Source organism: Formica exsecta, unplaced genomic scaffold (assembly GCF_003651465.1).
Source record: "Formica exsecta isolate Colony F162 unplaced genomic scaffold, ASM365146v1 scaffold108, whole genome shotgun sequence".
Classification (NCBI taxonomy): Eukaryota; Metazoa; Arthropoda; class Insecta; order Hymenoptera; family Formicidae; genus Formica; species Formica exsecta.
Window position 1 is genome coordinate 233598 of NW_021848419.1, and position 19537 is coordinate 253134.

The window sequence follows — 19537 nt, forward strand, 5'->3', positions numbered from 1 at the left end:
TTTCCCTCGCTCTCTCATTTATTTTCGCCCGATCTTTTCCTGTTCGCTTCTTTGAATCAGTCTAATGATTAGTGATAAAATGCAAAGAGATCTTTGAAAAATGAGATCTTACAACCGAAAAATAGGGAAAAGGAATGTGAGAATATATCGAGGTGTTGTGATATTTGTGATATTTGGAGCGAAATGCAACGAGATAACATCGCGCGGGCACACATTTGCATTTGACACCGAAACAAAAAAAAATATGCTTAATCTTAGAGTATCCTATATGTGTAAAAATTTAAATTCTCTGACGTCCGTCACAAATAATAACGATAGCGTTTGCATGAATCGTAACAGAACTTTCTTTCAGCATTATAAGACACATTCAATAAAGTAACTCTCTATGAAAAAGAGAAACTTTATTATCGATGATCTATAGTAAGAGTTTATTTGAATAATCCGTGCAATTACGAAGTCCTTGACGGACTCAGAAGCGTAAATAAGTGAGACCACCTCTCTTTGTCACGCGTGATATCTTCATTTTATTAACTCACGCAGGCTCTATCGAGACCAAAATTAATCGTAACTACGTCAGAAAATCACTAGTATGCTGCGTATAAAATTTAATCAGCGACAACTCTAAAAAAATTGCTTAATATGTATATATACATCTCTATTATATTAAATAAATTTTATAGATTTTCCGGACCTCTTAAATACACACAGATAATTATAAACACAAATATATACATATTTTACATAATTCGAAAGCTCTCAAATCTAATAATTTATACAAAGAAGGCTAAAGAAGAAGAAGAAAAGTAAAATAAAGGTCTATAATTATCAGACCGGTGTACGTAAGAATTGTCCGGTAAATATCTGATTATACATTCAACGGATTCGTAATCAATAATCTTAAGAATATCAAAAAACGTAAAAATATACGCTTGTAAAAGCACTGCAACGATTCAGGACATTGAAAAATTCAAAAGCCGTGTGAATAGCGCACTCTCACCTGAAGCACGTATCAACACAGCGGCTTCTAAGAAATAATAAAAAAATAATCAGTATCAAAGAGTGGTGGCCAACTTACCTCGATGCTATCGAGAAATTCAAGTTGACCACGCGACGATCTAGATTGGAAAAGCTGTATGGAACGGAACGATTATAACGTGTGACACATGGTGCCGATACTATTCTAGAGTCACGAAAAGACGCCAGAGCACAACTATACTTGTGCAACTAGAATTTGAGTTTCCTGATCTGCGTGGTACGCTTCATACATAGGCACATAATGTAATAACCCAACTGGAGATGCGCGCGCGAACTGCATTTCCAGAGAGAGAGAGAGACCCCAAGAAAAAAAAGGTAGACAATTTGGCGACACGGCGATGTTACAGCCCAGGAAACTCGTGCGAACGTTTTTCTAGAAATAACGTATCAATACTACGTAGAAATAGCCTCTACGATCTAGAATAAACGAGAAGGAAAGAATCACCTCGTGACTATTTGGTAGAAACGTGCAGATTCGCAAAATACTTTCTTCGATTCGTTTAGAAAAAAAAAAAAAAAAAGATTGAAGAAGTAACATTCGTCGGCAATACGACAAGGATCTTTCGCAGATCCGTCGTCCACTGCTAGCAAAATCAGAGAGCTTTAGTCGCAAGAGAGTATTTTCCGACAACAATCACGAGAGACTCGCAATCGACCCCGACTAAAGCACGGCCTCTAAAAGAGTGATGTGTGGTGTGTTTTCATTGTCGCTGTCAACATTCGGTGTCGTCAGATTGAACGATAGCTCTTGTTCTTTCTATCGCAAGTCCTCCCATCTGCAACGTGTACTCACATATTTCGTCGAAGGCTTGATCCAATTTACGATTAATGAAATCAAAATATCTGATTAAAAAGGATCTCTAACAATATCTCGCTCTTGTCTGCGCATGATAATCTCTGTAAACTATATCGTATATATCATTTATATTCAAGGATTAAATACGGATGACGAAACAACGTCATCTCATGTGTGGATCTTTGCACAAGGATTCATCGTCACCGGGACATAAAGTTTGAGACTCGCGTCCTGCAATAAGGCTTCCGTTGGTCCCTCGCTTCCGCGCAATAACGCAAAAATTTTATGAGGGAAATAAAGCGAAAGATGTGAAAAAGAAAGGTGTGATTCTACACTGTATGAGAGAGAGAGAGCTAATGTCGGACCTGTCCCCATCGCCGCTCCCCTCGCCGTCGCTGCTCGCGGAGCTCGGTTGTCGTCCGCTCCTACCACCAACCGTATCCTCCGGCAGGACCTCCTCGCTCCTGTGAACTGTAAAGGACGACTTCCCCTTCTTCCCGAAACCCAGCCGCCGTTTCCGTCCTTCCTCGCCCACGCATGTACCACCAACAGACGCACGTGGTATGTTATGGATTTTGCGTGACGTGATATAGTTTGTTGTTGTTGTAGTTGTTATTCGTTGTAGTTGCAAGTGGCGGTAGCAAGAGCAACAGTTGTCGTGAGCGTGGTGTCAGTTTATCAGAACGATTTTACATGCGTATATATTGTTGTTTTTTTTTCGTAAATGTGACGAGAGTATCGGTTCGTGATTTTTGTTTTTTTTTTTTTTTTTTTTTTTTTTTTTTTTTTTTACGTAACAGTGACGATCGGTCCAGCAAATCGATCGATGATCCGTATGGAATGTTCCATGAATACAGCCCGGGCGACGATCGGGCCGCCGCGATGAGAAATCGTGCAGGTGGGTGCAGATCGATGACGTGAATGGTCCCCCAGCGTCGAGAGGTGGTTGGTTGGTAGAAGTAAAGTGTGAGTGTGTTTCATGTCGAAGAGAGGCGGATAAAGATGAGGAGGGATGGCGGAGAAAACAAGAATACAATTAGAATGTACATACTGCCCCGTTTAATGGGTTTTTTGCTTGTTTACGGTATGCTCTTGTTATCGTTCAAATGTTAGAATGTTACTTGTCGATGATTTTTGAATTATGGTAACATGGCCAAAGAGAGAACAAAAATTTCAAGAAAAAGAATAATCATTGCTTATAGTTTCTTTCAAGCTCAAATACGACTTTGTTCTCAGAAATGCTCTATCACGTTGCCATTATAACATAATTTATCATATTACAGCTACGATACGTGATGTGTTAAAAGAGAGATCCATGTTGTTCAAAATTAAAGATATTGTTAGAACTTTAAGTTCCAAAAAAATATCTGCTTTAAAGATTAAAGTTGAAAAGTTAAGGATAATAAAATTTTTTTATAATCTATTAAATTTATTACACACACCATAGAAAAGTTGCAATTAATTATCTATTCTATTTTAATCAATTTTGATATCAAATTCGTATGCAGTAATCTAAAAAATCCCTATTTTGCAAAAAAACTTTTTCGCTTTTAAAATTTTTATTAAATATTTACATCTATTGCATTAATATTGCAAGATTAATTTTTTTATTAATTTCAAGTTTATTGTTCGATATTAAGTTTGTATTTAACGATCTGATAAGAAACCTTCAAGTTTGAATAAACGATTAAGAAATGTTCGAATAGTTAGTTTAAATCAGTAATCACACAGTATCAATATACTTATTGCAAATAATTACTCTTTACCTTGAAATTAAAAAAATTATTTTTTGTTGAACTGTATTGAATTAATGAATGTTTGATCGTAAGAACCAAGATTCGTGAAATGGGAAGAATAAGATATAACAGATAAGCAAGAAATTAACAAATGTGCAGAATACTTCTTGTATCATTACCAATTTCTTAATTATTCTATAGATTTGTGTGTGTATGAATATTTTATATACGTTTGAATATATAAAAATTATAATCAATTATATATTATATGATCGCAATTAGAATCGCTTGAGAGTTCAATCAATACGCACAAGCATTTTCAAATACTTACATTGATTCTTTAATTAAACACACACATATTTTGATAAGTAATATTTCTACCTGTAATTCCTTATTTCTCTTATTCTTCATTCGTGTTTTGTTGTTTGATAAAAATATATAATCGAAAAAAATTCTGTCGTCCCCGCGCGCATATATGTTCAAGTTACATTAAATTTATTTTCATTGCCGATACGTTTATACAGAATATCCTATGCAGGTAGAGATTGTGATACTACTGATACATATTTGTTGTAAAAAAAATGAGCATTTTTTCTTGTGACAAAATTTCCGGAAATGCATCATTTTCGAGATATCTTATTTTCCGATATTATTCTTCGTATGAATACTCATGATAATTGAAGACGAAATAATGAGGAAAAACTAAAAACTACATAAATAACATTTACTTTGCTTACACATCAGAGTTAAAAAGCACGCTTCGCTGCCATAAAAGAATTTGTTTTATATCAACTTAAATAAAATTTATTTAAGTATTTCATTACATATAAAAATGTAAATATATTATACCTCTCTAATTATAACAGAACTGATATTTTTACAATTTTTAAAGATTAAAAGAAACAGCAAATGTACTGTATTGATATATAAAAAAATAAAATATTTCGAATACAATGCATTTTTGGAAATTTGGTCAAAGATAGAAGAGCTTATTTTTTGACAAGAAATATCGATCTGTACTCTACCTATACGAGATACACTGTATATCAAAAATACCAATATGTCAATGATATATTTACATCATCCTCATTTATGCACGTAGCGAGAGCACACCGTTATAATCTACACACTAACGATACTAGACTACGCTATCCTAATTTACGAAATATCGATGTTCTGAAGAAAATGAAGATCTCCTTTTTCACTAAAGAGAGAAGATATATAAATGTCAGGAAAATAGAAAACTGTCTAATGTCGCGTGAGATAGTATCCATACATTAATCAAATCGCTTCTAATATCGCGTATCGAGGGAGGGAAACGTTATTATGTTCGCGCCAACGATCGATCTTTACGAAAGAATGGACTATGTATAACGTTGAGAGTCTAAACGCAAACTTAACTAGAAAGTGGCCAGTGTGACAATGTGTTACCTGTCGCAGATAATTGGCTGGTGCTGTTGCTCTTTTTCCCGAGACCCGTTTGATACTGCACCGCGCTTCCGCTGCTACTGCCGCTTCCACTTTTACTTCCTGGCGAGCTTTTACGGCCTCGCTTCGAAGCATCTTCAACGTTCAATGCGATCGCCGTGTCGCTAAAACTACCCGTGTCTGCGAAACAATGATAAAAACGTGTTTGTGTGGATATGGAATCGGATTAGCGCGACTCGTACTTCAAGTATAATGGTTTGTTTCACATTTTTTCGAAATATTTCCTTTTTTGTTCTTTTTTTTTTTTTTTTTTTTTTTTTTTTTTTGCAACGCATCAGAGCTTTGAAGATTAAAGAATGAAAGTTGTTGGAAAATACAAATATAAATTTACACAATTAATTACGACCAATTATATTATAAATTTTACCAGAAGATATGAAACATATAAATGCTAAAAGCAATGCGTGTTCAATCTTTACTATTGTTGAACGACAAACAGAGGAAGACGTTCGTGACTTTGCGAACTCAAAGAAAACTTTCATAAAACGTTTGCATGAACGTACGTCCGCAATTCTCTAACTACCGGTTAAATCCGAGTGTAACGAGTTCGTGACTGCAAATCTCGACGAAAATTTATGTTACTACTCCGCAAAGCTCTTACTTTTTCGGCTATACGTCACTGCATCATGACGGTAAAATCAATGCCATTCTTACGAAGAATTAGTACACATCAGTGAAAGACCAAAGCTAGACACCGAACAGAATTTTTGTTAAAGGAAATAAAATATATAAAAAAGTAAAATATATAATATAAAAAAAAACAAACAAAGTTTTAACATTCGAGAATTAATTTAATTTTATTAATGAGTTCAATTTTCGATATTATTAGAGACACATAAAAATGCTACGGATACAATTTATTTGTACTAATAAAAATAATTAGAACGCACTTTTTTATTATCTACAAAATGAAACTAAAAATTAAATTTATCAAAACAACTTTGTCGATTTTTTCAATTCGTTTAAAAAATTGTACTTTTTTTAGTCGGTCTAATTAAACTTTTTCTCTCACCTTTCTCATCTTGGGGCACATCGGCGTTACTGAGGCTTCTAGTAAACTGACTTCTCTTATCGTGCCCGTCATGCCCGTTGTCGGTGACCTGGTGTCTGGATGTCTTCTCGTACGAGCTCGATTGGCCGCTGTACTCTCTGCTTTCGGGCATGGACGAAGAACGACGAGTCCGTGCATCATCATCACGACGATCGACGGCGGTGTCGACGTCGACGTCGTAGACGGATTTTTTTCGGAAGGATCGTCGCCGGGCGGAGGACGACGGTGGCCGCGGCGGCAGGTACGTCACATTACCAACGTGCGGCGACGTTTTCGTGTTTTGTGGGTGTTGGTGGTGATGATGATCGTTGACCCGTGGGTGGTAGTTTTTAGCAGTGTCGGAGGTAGCGGTTTGGGAATCAAAGAGACTCGAATTAGCGTTACCAGGGCGGGGTGCTCGGTTACGGGGCCTACGCGGATCGCACGGGCCAAATCCGCAGTTCTCGCTGCACTGGCTCTCGCTCTCCATCGAGTACTCGTAGTACTCGAGAGTGTCGCTGATCGCCACGTTCCTCTTACTACTTCCCTGCGGTTGTTGATGTTGGTTTTGCTGCTGCTGACTCGGACGCCTCTGCTGTTGCTGCTGCTGATGACGCTGCGCGAGCTGCTGCTGCTGCTGCTGTTGCTGCTGCTGCTGCCGCTGCCTCTTGTCGAGCAGTTCGAGATCCCTAGCCTCTGGACAGCTGCTGTTTCGCCTACGATATCTATGCTTCGACTCGATCGATGACCGCCGAGTGTCGTCGACCTTTCGCGACAGCGATCCCGACCTACCTAACTCCGAGGAGGACAGCTCGCGACACTCGGGGCAACTACTCTTACGCCTAGCGCGCGACGACGCATATCGGGCTTCGCGACCCGAGGAACGCTGCGACCCTGACCTAACTAGCTCACGAGTGACCTCCGCATAACTGCGATTATCCTGATAACAATTCTCGTAATCGTGTCTTGCGTCTAATAAGTAGCTATCACGATCTTGTTCCGCGTCGAGGAAGCCCGATCGCCCGTTCGCTCTAGTCTCCGCCGCGAAGCCCGAGGATGTGATCCGACGGAAATGATCGGCGCCAACGACCGTCTCCACAGAGCCGAACTCCTCGTCAGAGTCCAGCACAAAACTCGACGTCCTTTCGTCATCTCTTCGCGTGCCGTATATTCGCAGATCTCTGCTCTCTGGACAGCTGCTGTTTCGCTTGCGGCGGTACATGCGTCTGGTGCGATCCGCAATCGAGCTTAGGTCCTCGTCCGAGTATAGAGTCGGCGTGGATTCGGTTCGTTGAATCATCAGCCTTCTATTGTCTGCGGATGCTCTCAACTGAACGTCTCTGGCACGTGGACTTTCGTAGTCAGACTCTCTACTGCCTCTTCTGCTTCTTCGTCTTCGTCTTCGCGGCACGGTAGACGAGGAAGACTCGTATTCGTCAAGGGGACGATAACTGATGTAATCGCTTGTCGATGTAAGCTTTCCGCCGTCATCGTCGGACTGTGCGTAATGTTTTCCCTGATAGTACTCACCGTCGTACATCGATCCGGCGATTCTTAAATCTCGGATACTGTCATTTAGATAATCGAATCGCTTCTGCTCGTAATCATCGACTTTCTCTCGCTCTATGAATCCTTCGTCGTAATCGGTGTCCCAGTTCTCGTAATCTTTGTATTTATCTCTTTGATAGAAACTGCCAGTATCTCCGTGTGATCGCAGGATACCTTTGGCGTCTTGCGATATCCACTTCTCGTCTACGTTAGAGATGTCATGAATCTTCGTAGCGGATCTCGCGAGCATATTGCGATCATAATTTTTACCAGACGACAGAACATCTTCGATGTTGCAGTAGATAGGATCGCCGATCGTGTTACAAAGATCACTTTCTACATTCTTCATTTTTTTCTCCGAGGATATATCTCTGATGTACGAAGATTCGTGATTCAAATAACTTTCGTCCACGTATTTTCTCTTGCTGGTATCGTCCTTGTCCAACACATTTCTCAGATTGGATCGCTCGCTGTCCGCTAAACGCGAACCGTATGTAGATTGATAATCATCGATGCCTCGCTTGTCGAAGCTTGGAACGTAAATTTCCGTCTCGCCACAGCTGAGCTCCGAGTCGTATCCGTAAAACGGCTTATGATCTTGGAGAAGAAAATCGTAATTCGTTTCCTTACTCGCGAGATCTGTAGGCACTTTGTCGTCGCCATTAGAATCGTAGTAGGACTTGCTCTGATCGCCCAGCGCCGGTATCTTGTCGCCATAGCCGGCGTCGCTGAGAGAGAGATTCCGCTTGAGCTTTCTCCGGGCGGTCCTGAGACTGTCGTCGCTGAATATGTTGCTCGAAATGCTCTCGTACTCGAAACTCTTGGCCCGGCGCGATAGCAGACCGACGGATCCTGGCCTAGTACCGAAACGATCATCACCGTATGTATCGTGCATCACGTCGTAATCGAAGCTCCTAGCCTTAGCGGTTAAGAGAGACCTACGCGGATGCGGACTAGCATCTATGCTCCTAATATCGAGATGATCGGGGAAATCATCGATCGGACCCCTCGAGACAATCGTCGTCGTCGCCGTCGTCGCCGCGCACTCGTCGCACGACTCTTTATGCGACGACAACGCGTCGCGGCCGTCCGCGTGACACGACGCCGAATACTCGGAGCGAAACCTCTCCAAGAAACGATCGTTAAAGTCGACTCGAAGGCAGTCCTCGACGTATATTTCCGGTATACGATTCTTAGCGGCTACGAGTCTCTCTGGCCTGAGTATGTACCCCTCGGAAACGCTGTACTCGCTGGTCTCGGGGCTGTAATATCTCAGCATGTTCTCGTCGACGGTCTGCGATCTCGTGAAGGGCGTACGCATCTTTTTGTACAACGAGCGCACCACTGCGGACTTGCTCCGTACGAGGGGACGCGGAAGGAGGGGACATTTGCCGGGGTTGTTTTTGGGCTGTTTGGCGGGATTACTGTTGCTCGGACAATGGCATTCGCTGCAGGGTACCCTAAGTCTGTGCCTGCGCCTATTGCGCCTAGGGGGCGGGGGCATGGGGGATATGACACCGGGTATTAATACGTTTTTAACTGTCGGTCTGCAAACAATGTTTTTCATATAGAGAGATTTAGCGCTCTTGCGGAAACACACAAATCAAAGGGTGAACCCATTCCGCTTTTTTTTTTCTTTTACTTTTTTCTTTCTTTGATGTCTACCGCGCGTTCGCGATCGATCGAACTCGTATATCGTATCATGAAATCTCAGAACTCGACTCTGCCGAGAGCAACGGGTCGGCATTTCAGAAGAGACACGCGGCGATCGATGTGCTGTTTTTCTTTTCTATAACGTGTCAGACGAGGCACAACTAAGGCCCTAACTGTTCGACCAACGCCACGCACTTATGAGATCCCTGCTTTCTTAGAATGGGACACATTTATTAAATGGACATTGACACAGAGTGCATAGGAAGTGCAATCTATAATCGCTTCGTAGAGAAGGCGGGGAAGAACACTGGAACATTGACGCGCAAGCAGGATGTGAAAAGTGCGACTACAGGATATTTATTTAGTTGACAATGTCCATTTAATCCAGGAATTATCCTTGACTTGAGAGATCGAGCTGCTGAGTGTGCTATTCCGCGTTGATCGAGCTTTATCTCGTGTGTAAAGATACAAAAGTTGAGATCTATGATATCGGTACATCGCGACGTTGTAACGATGATGTGTTTGACGATAGACTACACACTCGATGTTCGATCCCTCCCTAACGGGATACTCTGTTGACTATGGAATCTGCGTTGCTTAGCACATTGACGTTGCAACACGAGGTCGTCCGTATAAGATAGCGCAATGATTACGAAACTATACTCACATTAGTGCTCTCGATCCACGTGGTCGTTCCGATTGTGTACTAAAGGCACTGCTCGTTACCGAAGCTATGCTCTCCATATCAGAATCACCGAGATCACCGAGCACATCTTTGTCGGGACTCAAATGTCCTTTCCTCGGTCTATGCATCCTGTAAGCTTGACTGTGTGGCAACGTTAATGGATCGTGTCCGATTGAGGGAAGATCCGAGTCCGAAAGACCACTGTAATGCCTTTCCCATCCTATAAATAATCAATATTATTTAAAATACAGTCATTAAAAAAAAATCTTTTTTTTTGTATAAAAAAAATTAATTATAGTTATATACAGAATGTACAAAATTAAACGATGAAACTTTGCTGGTATGTTTTATGAATAAAAAAAAGAAAAAAATTTTACATGAACATTTGCCCGAAAATGTTTTATTATCACGTTACGATGAAAAAAGAATACGTTCTGTTATTTTCCATTTCGAATGTTTTTGTTTCTCATACAAATTTGATATCATTAAGAAATTGAATTTAATATTCTACAAATTTTATGTCTATGTTTTGCTGTATAACTCAGTAAATACTAAACTAACTCTTTCTCAATTCATTTTTGTCACAAATTATTTCTTATATAACTTTCGTTTTTTTACAGTTTTCTTCAGGTAAAAATCGAGCTATAATAGAAAAAGATTATAATAAAAAAATGCCATAGTAAACAGATAAATATCGTCAATTTACTCTTGCATCGTTATGTATCAACAACGAATCCGCTATTATTTTCATGTTTAATAGTTTTATTGTACTAACTTTCTAATAAAATATTTTTCAACTAATATTTATATTTTTTTTCTTGTTTCCAGCCATACAACATACTAGTAAAGTTTGATCGTTTAATTTTGAGACAGCCTGTATATTTATTGTTATATCATATTTATTTATATTCTTTCTCAGTCGAAAGTAGTGTAAAATAGCAAGTATTATGTAAGACAGGTTATCGATCACTTAAAGCACCAAGTTTTTCGACAGAGAGATCGAAGCGAGCTCACCTCCCATGCCTGTGCTTCTGTATATCGACTGCCTGTTACGATGTCTCATGAATCTCGCTCGTTCTTCTAGATCTTGCGCGACCCTTTCCTTCAAGGCTGCCGGGATTTGAGGTAGCTGACGTTTCTTTGGCGATCCAGTGGGAGTGGCAGTCGCCGATCTCGAGCCGAATCTAAATAAGCGCGGCGGTAAATCCGCATTGTCAGTTCTCTCTTGCAAACGACCTGACGATGAGTGAATCGAAAAGTTTCCAATGATATATTTCATACCTCGGCGTATGGACGTATCCATGCGAATAGGGAATGGATCTATGCTCAGGCGGAGACAAGGAACGATGACCGGTGGGACTCTGAGATCTTCCTCGGTATCTGACGCTCGAAGAATCCATAGGCGCTGCACTGTGTGACCTATGCCCCATCATTCCCCGATGGATGTCGTCCTGGGGATACGCATTTAATAACGCATAACAATATTACCGCTAAACATTACTTAATTGTACGCACGAGATATCGACATATTTTAATGCACCCAAATATGCTTCGCGAATATTTCTCGTGAATATATTTTTCTCTTCCGCATATAATTTATCGATTAATTTCTCCTTCGTCATTGACGCTCGAATTGAAATTAAAAACCGAACGCGCGCATGCCTTCTCGAACGTCTTACCTTACGATATGTCTGATAACCGGACCCGATGGTAGCTGGCTGGTCGCGAGAAATCATAAGGGCCGCTCTTTTACGTCCTTGAGGCGACATGTCCCTTCGACTCCGATGCTCGCCGTCGACGCAGAGTTCTCTCTCCGGTGGCGGGCTAGAATAGTGGCTGCTCCAGCATGCGTTCATTTTTTTTCATCAATCAGTGAATATTGCGTGCCTTACAAATTAAATGAGGCGAGTGCTGTGAGTCTCGCGCTAATCTCAAAATGCATGCGGCCAGGATGGTAAAAGAAGCGGAAAGGAAAGTATAAAAATGAAGACAAACTACGTAGCACCGAGAAATGTATAAAAAAACAAAATCAAGACAAAAATTCAGTCAGACTTATCTCTTGAAAATATATTTGTACGCATTATTTGGCGTAATATTCTACTATAAACTCGATTCAATTTCTTATATCGCAAACTGCAAAAGATGCATATCTTCTAATTTGGCGCGAGAAGCGGCTCCAAGTTATTCAGCAATGCAGTCAAGTCTCCTCGGCGTTTACACAGCGTTCTCAATTGCGTACTCTTTTCGTTGCCAAAAATCAAAGTCGCGCGATAAAACGGAGGAATCACGAGTCGCCATAAAACTGAGAATATGCCATGTAAGTGCGTTCGATGAATGCCAAGACTGCGTAAGTAGTCGACTCTTGCACATCAATGATCGATAGTGCGAAATGTATTGTATTGATACAAATTCCGAGATGGGATTTTCACCGTTTCTGGCAACGAAAAGCAAAGTGACCGTGCAAGACAGTCTCGAGAATTGGATAGCATCCGATGTGTGATTGCAGTCATCATCAAAGCTCGCAAAGAGAAAGAAATTTAATCCACCCCGGCCGATGCGTCGCGATGCACTAAGCATTCTAAAAGCCATGTCTCGTCGCATCTAAGATTTAACGTACATAATATGCAAGAAGCAATGACAGTATGACGTCTAAAGTGCCTACATGGATGGCGATTCGCTAAATTTTTGTGCTCCGCTATTTTGTTATTTTAATTAATACTATTTTTTCACACGTTCTTTTCTTAGCGAAGAACAAAGACAAAATGCCCCGAAAATTTTATGAAACATTGAAACGCTGTACTTTATTGTACATTGTGACATTCACGTCTTGCGTAAAATATTGTAACGGGAAAAATGGAAGAAAGTTGAACGCCAATGGCAATATTCCTTGTCACCGATGACGTCAGTATCATAGTCACTGTTTCTTTCTTTGCCCGAAAACACTTTTTTCTGCTCCCCCCACCCCCCTCTATCTGTCCTTAGAAATATATCCCTACCGAATAAAAATTTCTCATGTTCTCGTTAAGATCAAATTAGTTACGTGATCGCGTCAGTTCGCGTTGTCCCGTTGTCTCGTCTTTATTATACTTCCGATTCTTTTTCTTGTCGCATGACTAATTGACTGATCTAAGCGCGACATTGTAACCTAGCAGTGAGGATGCAAGACGTGTGACTGCGTAATGAAGGAGGAAAAAATATAAATTGTAATGGCCGTACCGCTTATAATTTGACGGCATATTATGAAACCTAAAAAATAAATAACAAAGCACACGATTAAAATTAAAATCAATGAGCGGGCGCGGCCGCGGCCAACGCATCATTGTATTTAATGTTTCTTATCTCGCCATAGATTGTACTTTAATATTTAAAACATATATTTGTCTATTCAAAGAATATTGTGCTATGATATAAATTACTATGTATATATATATATATATATACGTAGAAGAAAATTGCCAAAACCGACATGCCATTTTTCAGGCTCTAGCTTCTAGTTAAAAAGTCAAAATAAGAATTTATACCAGCAGATATTTATTGAAAACTATTCTTTATCAGTTTTGATAATATCGTTTTAAACTTTTAAATATAAATGGCCTTTTTGTAAAATGGAAAAAAATTAAAATGTGAGAAATTAATCTCCAAAACCGACATATCTGTTAAAAATTATAGAAACACGATAAAATATGCAAAAAAGTATTATAATAAATTATTTAATTGAAAAAAAAAGTTTCACTTAATTTTAAATAAATTACATTGTTGTTTTATTTATTTATAAAGATAAACGTTTTAAGATTATACACAGACATTTCTTTTGTCTCTTTAAATTAAAATCTTTTAAATGTGATCAAATTAGTCAATTTACATACTCATATTCTTTGAATTGAATTGGTAAAATGTCGATATATAAACCACAGAGTACGTCGAAAAACTCTAATTTAATTTTCCTTACTGCATTCTCTGTGAGAAAAGATAAAGATAAAAATAAAATAGAAATAAAATTATATAAAAACAAAGCAGATTTAGAAACCATTAAAAAAGTAGAAAAACATAATAAACATAATTATGAAAATATATATACCTATTATTATTTAGATTACATAATTCGCCAAAAGAAAATCACAGAAAGATAAAAACTTTTGGACTTTTAGAACTCGAAACAAGCTAATTCAGTATATAAAAAACGAATTATAAATGCATTGGATATACTTCAAATGAGTAAACTGTAAGCAAACAAAATTCATATCAACTCTGATAAAGTGTTCCACTCAATTAATGAGTTATATTAGTTTAGGAGATCTATTTCGGTTTTGGTGCTTTTTCTCTATAATATCTTACTCAATGTTTACAGGATCATAAAAAAGCGATAGAAAAAAAATATGTAAGATATATACAATTACGAATGTAAATTCCTTTTGCAATTAATTTTCGTACATGTATCCGCCTATTAAAAGAGCTACTTCTACTTTGTCATTAAATATAATAATTTGTGTGCGCGTGTATGTATGTGTGTGGGCGCTTCTGAATAGAATTTTAATGAAAATATTATATCGAATTGCATCGTCCATATCGCATTATTGTCACCGACTTGACGACGAAAGAATTATTAATGTAACCGGCGAAACCCTTTCAAGTAATCTCATTAGACGATACTGAAGGTTGTTAAAAATGCGCAGGATGTCCGCCGTTCTCTCAGGGGAACACCGGAATGTTTCAATTACTCGGGACAGCTTTTACAGAGGCTGATGCGCGCTTAGGGATATAGAAGCGCTCACTTTGCAGATCGAAGCTGTTCGGTATAAAAGAAGTGCAGAGCGATGCCGGATAGTATCTCGGCTTATCCCCATCTCTGCCACTCTACTTGCCAAGCCTATCGAGGATAGCATACGTTTTCATTAGATCCGCTATATTGATTCGATTTCTTGCGTATCATCGACGAAAAAATTTATGAGGAAGTCACTCTTTAAAATAATCTAAACGTTGTTACACAGATAGGCATAAATTCGAGAAATTTGTTTGCCAAATATTCGATAATTATTAACATCGCAAATACATTTAATATCATAAATTTTAATTTCGTTATTAGGCAAACTTTGTCATTATTGAGATGAATACTTGCACCGATATACAATATACACAAGTTTTGCATTTACAGCAAATGAATAATTTATTGCAAAAAAATATCTATTTTCTTTTTTTAAAAAAATTTAATATCCGTACAATTTTGAAAATGATTTCATTATTACAGATAATTAAAACCTTATTGTTAAATAATTTTCTACTTTATTTCATTTCGATATGCACTATCATTTCTTCTATTTGATAAGAGAGTGGAGACTTAAAAGCTTTGGCGAAAACCACACTTTGTACTCACAAATAACGATCAGACATCGTCGTTGGAATATTAATATGGATACGAGTTTTAAGGCTGACTTCCGGAGCTGACGATGGTCGCGGGCCAACTGCTATGTCAATTGGCTTGTTGCCCAGTTTTATAACTTGGCTTTTGCCCTCTCTCTTTCTTTCGATTACCCCTTCCCGTTCAACCCCCGTCTTTTTTTTTTTTTTTTCGCAATAATTTATATTATACAGTATATTCGTATTTATGACTTATGTCTGTTTTTCTCTTCTCTACTTAGCTTCATTAATCGTATAAAAAAGAAAGAAAGTCGAACCTTGTACAATTGCAGCCACTTTCAAATCATTAAAAAAACTATTTGCAATTATTTATTATGTAATTATATAATAACTTTATAACTATTGACAAAAGTGGCTCAAAATGCAATCTAGTAAAAAAAATCAGTAAAAATTCCATCTTTATACAAATGTAGCTTTGTAAAAATTCTAGCACTTATTCAATGACACAACTCAGCCTCGTTATAACAGAAGAAAACTAATAACGGAAAGAGTTCTCGCGCCGGAATTTTTTTACATCAAATTTGGAACGAATATGCTTCTGTATTATCAGTGATAAGGGTCGCGATGCACAAGCAACACGAGAATGATTGTTACGGCAATAACTATGAGAATGGTTACGAGATCTATAAACAAGATTTTAAGCCGGGGAAGGGGGGGGGGAGACAGTAACGCTGTCAGATTAACACAATTCCCACCGGTCAAGTATGCTAAGTGTAATGCATACTTAAATAACTATAACTAATCAATTTTCGATATAATTGTTTAAAGATTTATTTCTTGATATATTATCTTGTGTTTCTTGTTAAAAAGAATTTTGGTTTATATACGATAAATTTACAGAGTGTTCAACGCAAAAATCTAAAGTTGACCGATTATTTCCGGCGGCTTGATATAATACTCTTTCGCCAGACTGAGATTTATGTATATATGTACCATAGAGAGATCTTAAGAGATAATATTACCTAGAGGAACTGCCGATACTACTTATGCTGGCACCGTCAGCCGTTCTTCTTTGTTCCCTCGACACGTCGCAGTCCGTAATATCGCACTCCGAGGTGTCGGAGTCACTTAATCTCGAAGTGGTCGACGGTGGACTGAGATGATGATCTAGCACGTCATCAGAATCTTGGTAATGCCTATAGTATCCAGAAAAATATAATGTTAACGTAAGTCTCGCGATGTTAAATTTGTTCATAATCTCTTTAGAAATAAAAATATCAAAAAATTTCGGGATTAATTTCTGACATTCTCGAGTCTCGACATGCAAATTTCTGGGACTCGCGAAATAAGCTACTGTAATGTCACATCGTAAGCAGGGAACATTGAGAACATTGTCGAACATCCCGCGGGAGATTCGTATTGATGCAAGGTATTTATTTGATCGCTTTTAGTATTGGCATCTTGGAACTACTAGCATCCGCGAGTGCGATTCATACCTGACGTGCCGGTGTTCTCCGTGAGCGGTCAGAGAATGCCATTCTGGTTCCTCGTCTAAGAGACATACTGCCAATTCCAGGACAGCCTCGCCAAGAAAATCGTTTGCCTCGTACCTCGCGTAGTCCCAGACCGTAATCTCCAATGCCCTTTTCCTCAATTCCGAGCGTCTAACTCCGTTATAAACGAAAGTCTGGTTCCATCTAGGATCGTTTGTATTCGCCACGGTCTTCGTACGCCGCTTCGATTTCTCGCTATAACATTTGAAGAACATACATATAAGTTTTAAGAACTCTCCATTGGATAATTGTTCAGTAATTAAATTTGAAAATTGGAGTGGAATTTAAATCGAAATTTTCAATGGATCGAAAAACAAAATATTCATCAAACAATTTGTTTTATTGTCTTTATCTGCATTTTTATAATAATTTAATACCATAACGATCGATTCAGTCGAGAATCTCTCAAAAATTCTCAATCGATCAAAACAATTAACATATATTTCTGTTTCTCACCTTTTGTCAGGAAGCAGAAAGATTTTGGCGTAAGGATTTCTCGGTTGACCGTTGCTCTTCGGCGTGAGTCCCGCGGCACAAATAATCGTGACGATCAGCTGAAGTCCCACAGGATCGAAACCCAGCTTCACCTGAATGCTGCCGCCCACGTTCGCATTTCCGGTTGGATGTCGGGAGTGTCGACCGCGTCCTTGGGCATGCAGGTCCGGCGAGCCGGGTGACGTCACTAAAACCGAGGGTTTCTCACGCCTCGCGTCGTACAACTCTGCAAGTGATCGTGCGGTGTCGACTAGGATATCTCGTTACCGTACCTGCGATCTTGGAGCGATTCACGAAGAGGGAGGGCGTGCTCGAGATTTGAAAGGAAAGGGAACGACAAATAAAAATAAAATTAAAATAAAATTAAAAACGATATAAATGAATAAATATATAAATAAAGAAGAGGAAAAGTAAAAAATCAGGGTGATTCGAGTGAATAGAAATAAATTTTTCATCCCTTGTTGCATCAACACATTCATTGCATTATTAGCAGTGAAAATGTCGTGAATATACGTTTATGAGATATATTAAGTAAATACTCAAACACAGAAAAAAATCGAAACGTAAGACATTCAAAATACGTTTGAAGGATTAGAACATCTGTTGGGCATCTATTTTAAAGATTTGTGCCGATAGTAGATACTTTAGTGAAATTATAGCCGCGAAAATCAAGTTCTCTATCTCTTGCGGCGTCATCGAACCCCCTGAGGGGGAAGGGGATATTACAAAATCAATAAACTATTTCCGAACAGTTCTGGAAACACACCCACATCTCTTAAAGAAGTGCAGTCCGCATGCACAGGTTCTCGTAATCACGGAAATCCGTGACAACGAGTTAAGAAAATGAAAGAGGGGAGAGAGCTGTTATAATAATAATGTTAGATCGATAGACATTGATAATAGACGTAGCGATGAATTACAGTAAATTATACTTATTCGTAAGGATTGTACGGAAATATTCATATTCGTTACAAGTAGAGAAGAAGCACGATATGTATGGGACATCGGCGCTTTTATATTTTGCATATATGTATATAATATATAGTTGTTGCTCCCATAAGACTATACCTATACAACGGTGCTCTTTAGCGAAGGGAAGGGGGTGCATTAGCATTACGATCTACGTCTACGTTAAACATCGATGGTATATACTCAAGGCAGAATAAGTGATTGATTAATTTTCGTTGCTCCGCCATATGATTTGTCGCAGCATCGAAATAATGTAATTCCGATTCCGTTTGTTGAGATTTAAAAAGAAAATCTCACGAAACAGAACAATAATCGCAACGACGAGGGGACCAACGATATACAGGAAAAAAAACAGACACCGAGATCAATTAAAATAGTTTAAAGACAGAGATTTGTCTGTGAAAGGCCTACCCCATAGAATACATTTCTTAAGACCTGGAATGCGAAAAATCATACAATCTGTATGACAATAGTGTCGATTCCAATAATATGCTTAACATACACTTATGCGAGGAACACAGAGTATGCGAGAGATGCGCAGCGCCTCGTAATCTCGCGTCATTTCAAAGAATACGTCTAATGGGATTTAATTGATATCGATAAATATTCCATCGAGTCGGAATAATTAATTCTCAGTCCTTTTATAATCTATCCGATTAAATCGTCGCAGATATTACGCGTACTACTTTATTCCTGGCATAATATATGCTTGCAATCTTTCTTATTATTTATATATTCTGTGTATGTATATGTATAAATCTTAAAAAGATATAGAAGAATTCATAAATTAAATAATACAAAATACATTGATTTATCCAAAAGACTTTGTACGAGATAATGCCAGGAATACTTTTGACTCCTAACTAATTATATTCAGCTTATACAGAGCCGAACGTATCTTCCTAACATATTTTTCTATAGCTCCTTGTGCATATATACTACGTTTAAATTTACATATTCCATACGAAATAAGAGCCTAAAAACACATTCTATCTCATATCATCTTTCTATAATTAATATTCATAAGATTTACTTCCCATAATGTTTATCAAAGTAACGTATGGCACCCTTAAGCCCATGCACGACTATTGTAGGAGGAAGAGATTTTAAATCAATGATTATATATGTATATGTATATGTATATATATACTATATATATATATATATATATATATTAGAATCATATACAAAAAA

The 19537-nt window shown here is 38.3% G+C and overlaps 2 protein-coding genes across 2 annotated transcripts in view; both read right to left on the reverse strand.

Moving 5' to 3' along the window:
* Window positions 1–19537, reverse strand: part of LOC115234857 (regulating synaptic membrane exocytosis protein 2-like) — a 79067-nt gene that overhangs the window by 12808 nt on the left and 46722 nt on the right. Inside the window, exons 18-20 of the mRNA XM_029806218.1 lie at window positions 9954–10191; window positions 6068–8490; window positions 4999–5175 (exon numbers count right to left, since the gene is read on the reverse strand). Of these exons, the coding sequence (XP_029662078.1) occupies window positions 4999–5175; window positions 6068–8490; window positions 9954–10191 (2838 nt within the window). The remainder of the gene's footprint in view (window positions 1–4998; window positions 5176–6067; window positions 8491–9953; window positions 10192–19537) is intronic.
* On the reverse strand, window positions 15551–19267 carry LOC115234831 (regulating synaptic membrane exocytosis protein 2-like). The gene is made up of 4 exons (XM_029806182.1): window positions 18755–19267; window positions 17336–17600; window positions 16823–17074; window positions 15551–16522 (listed from the first exon to the last, which is right to left on the reverse strand). Exons 1-4 carry the CDS (start codon window positions 18795–18797, stop codon window positions 16345–16347), a joined length of 738 nt encoding a protein of 245 aa, XP_029662042.1. The 5' UTR covers window positions 18798–19267; the 3' UTR covers window positions 15551–16344.

Bases quoted from the DNA above. Each gene is read 5' to 3' on its own strand.
- LOC115234831 (XM_029806182.1), bottom strand. From the start codon at position 18,797: ATGATTTTTCGCATTCCAGGTCTTAAGAAATGTATTCTATGGG. The intron at 17,075-17,335 runs GTGAGAAACAGA...CAAATGTTATAG, and splicing joins TTTCTGCTTCCTGACAAAAG to CGAGAAATCGAAGCGGCGTA. The intron at 16,523-16,822 runs GTATGAATCGCA...TGGATACTATAG, and splicing joins GGAGAACACCGGCACGTCAG to GCATTACCAAGATTCTGATG.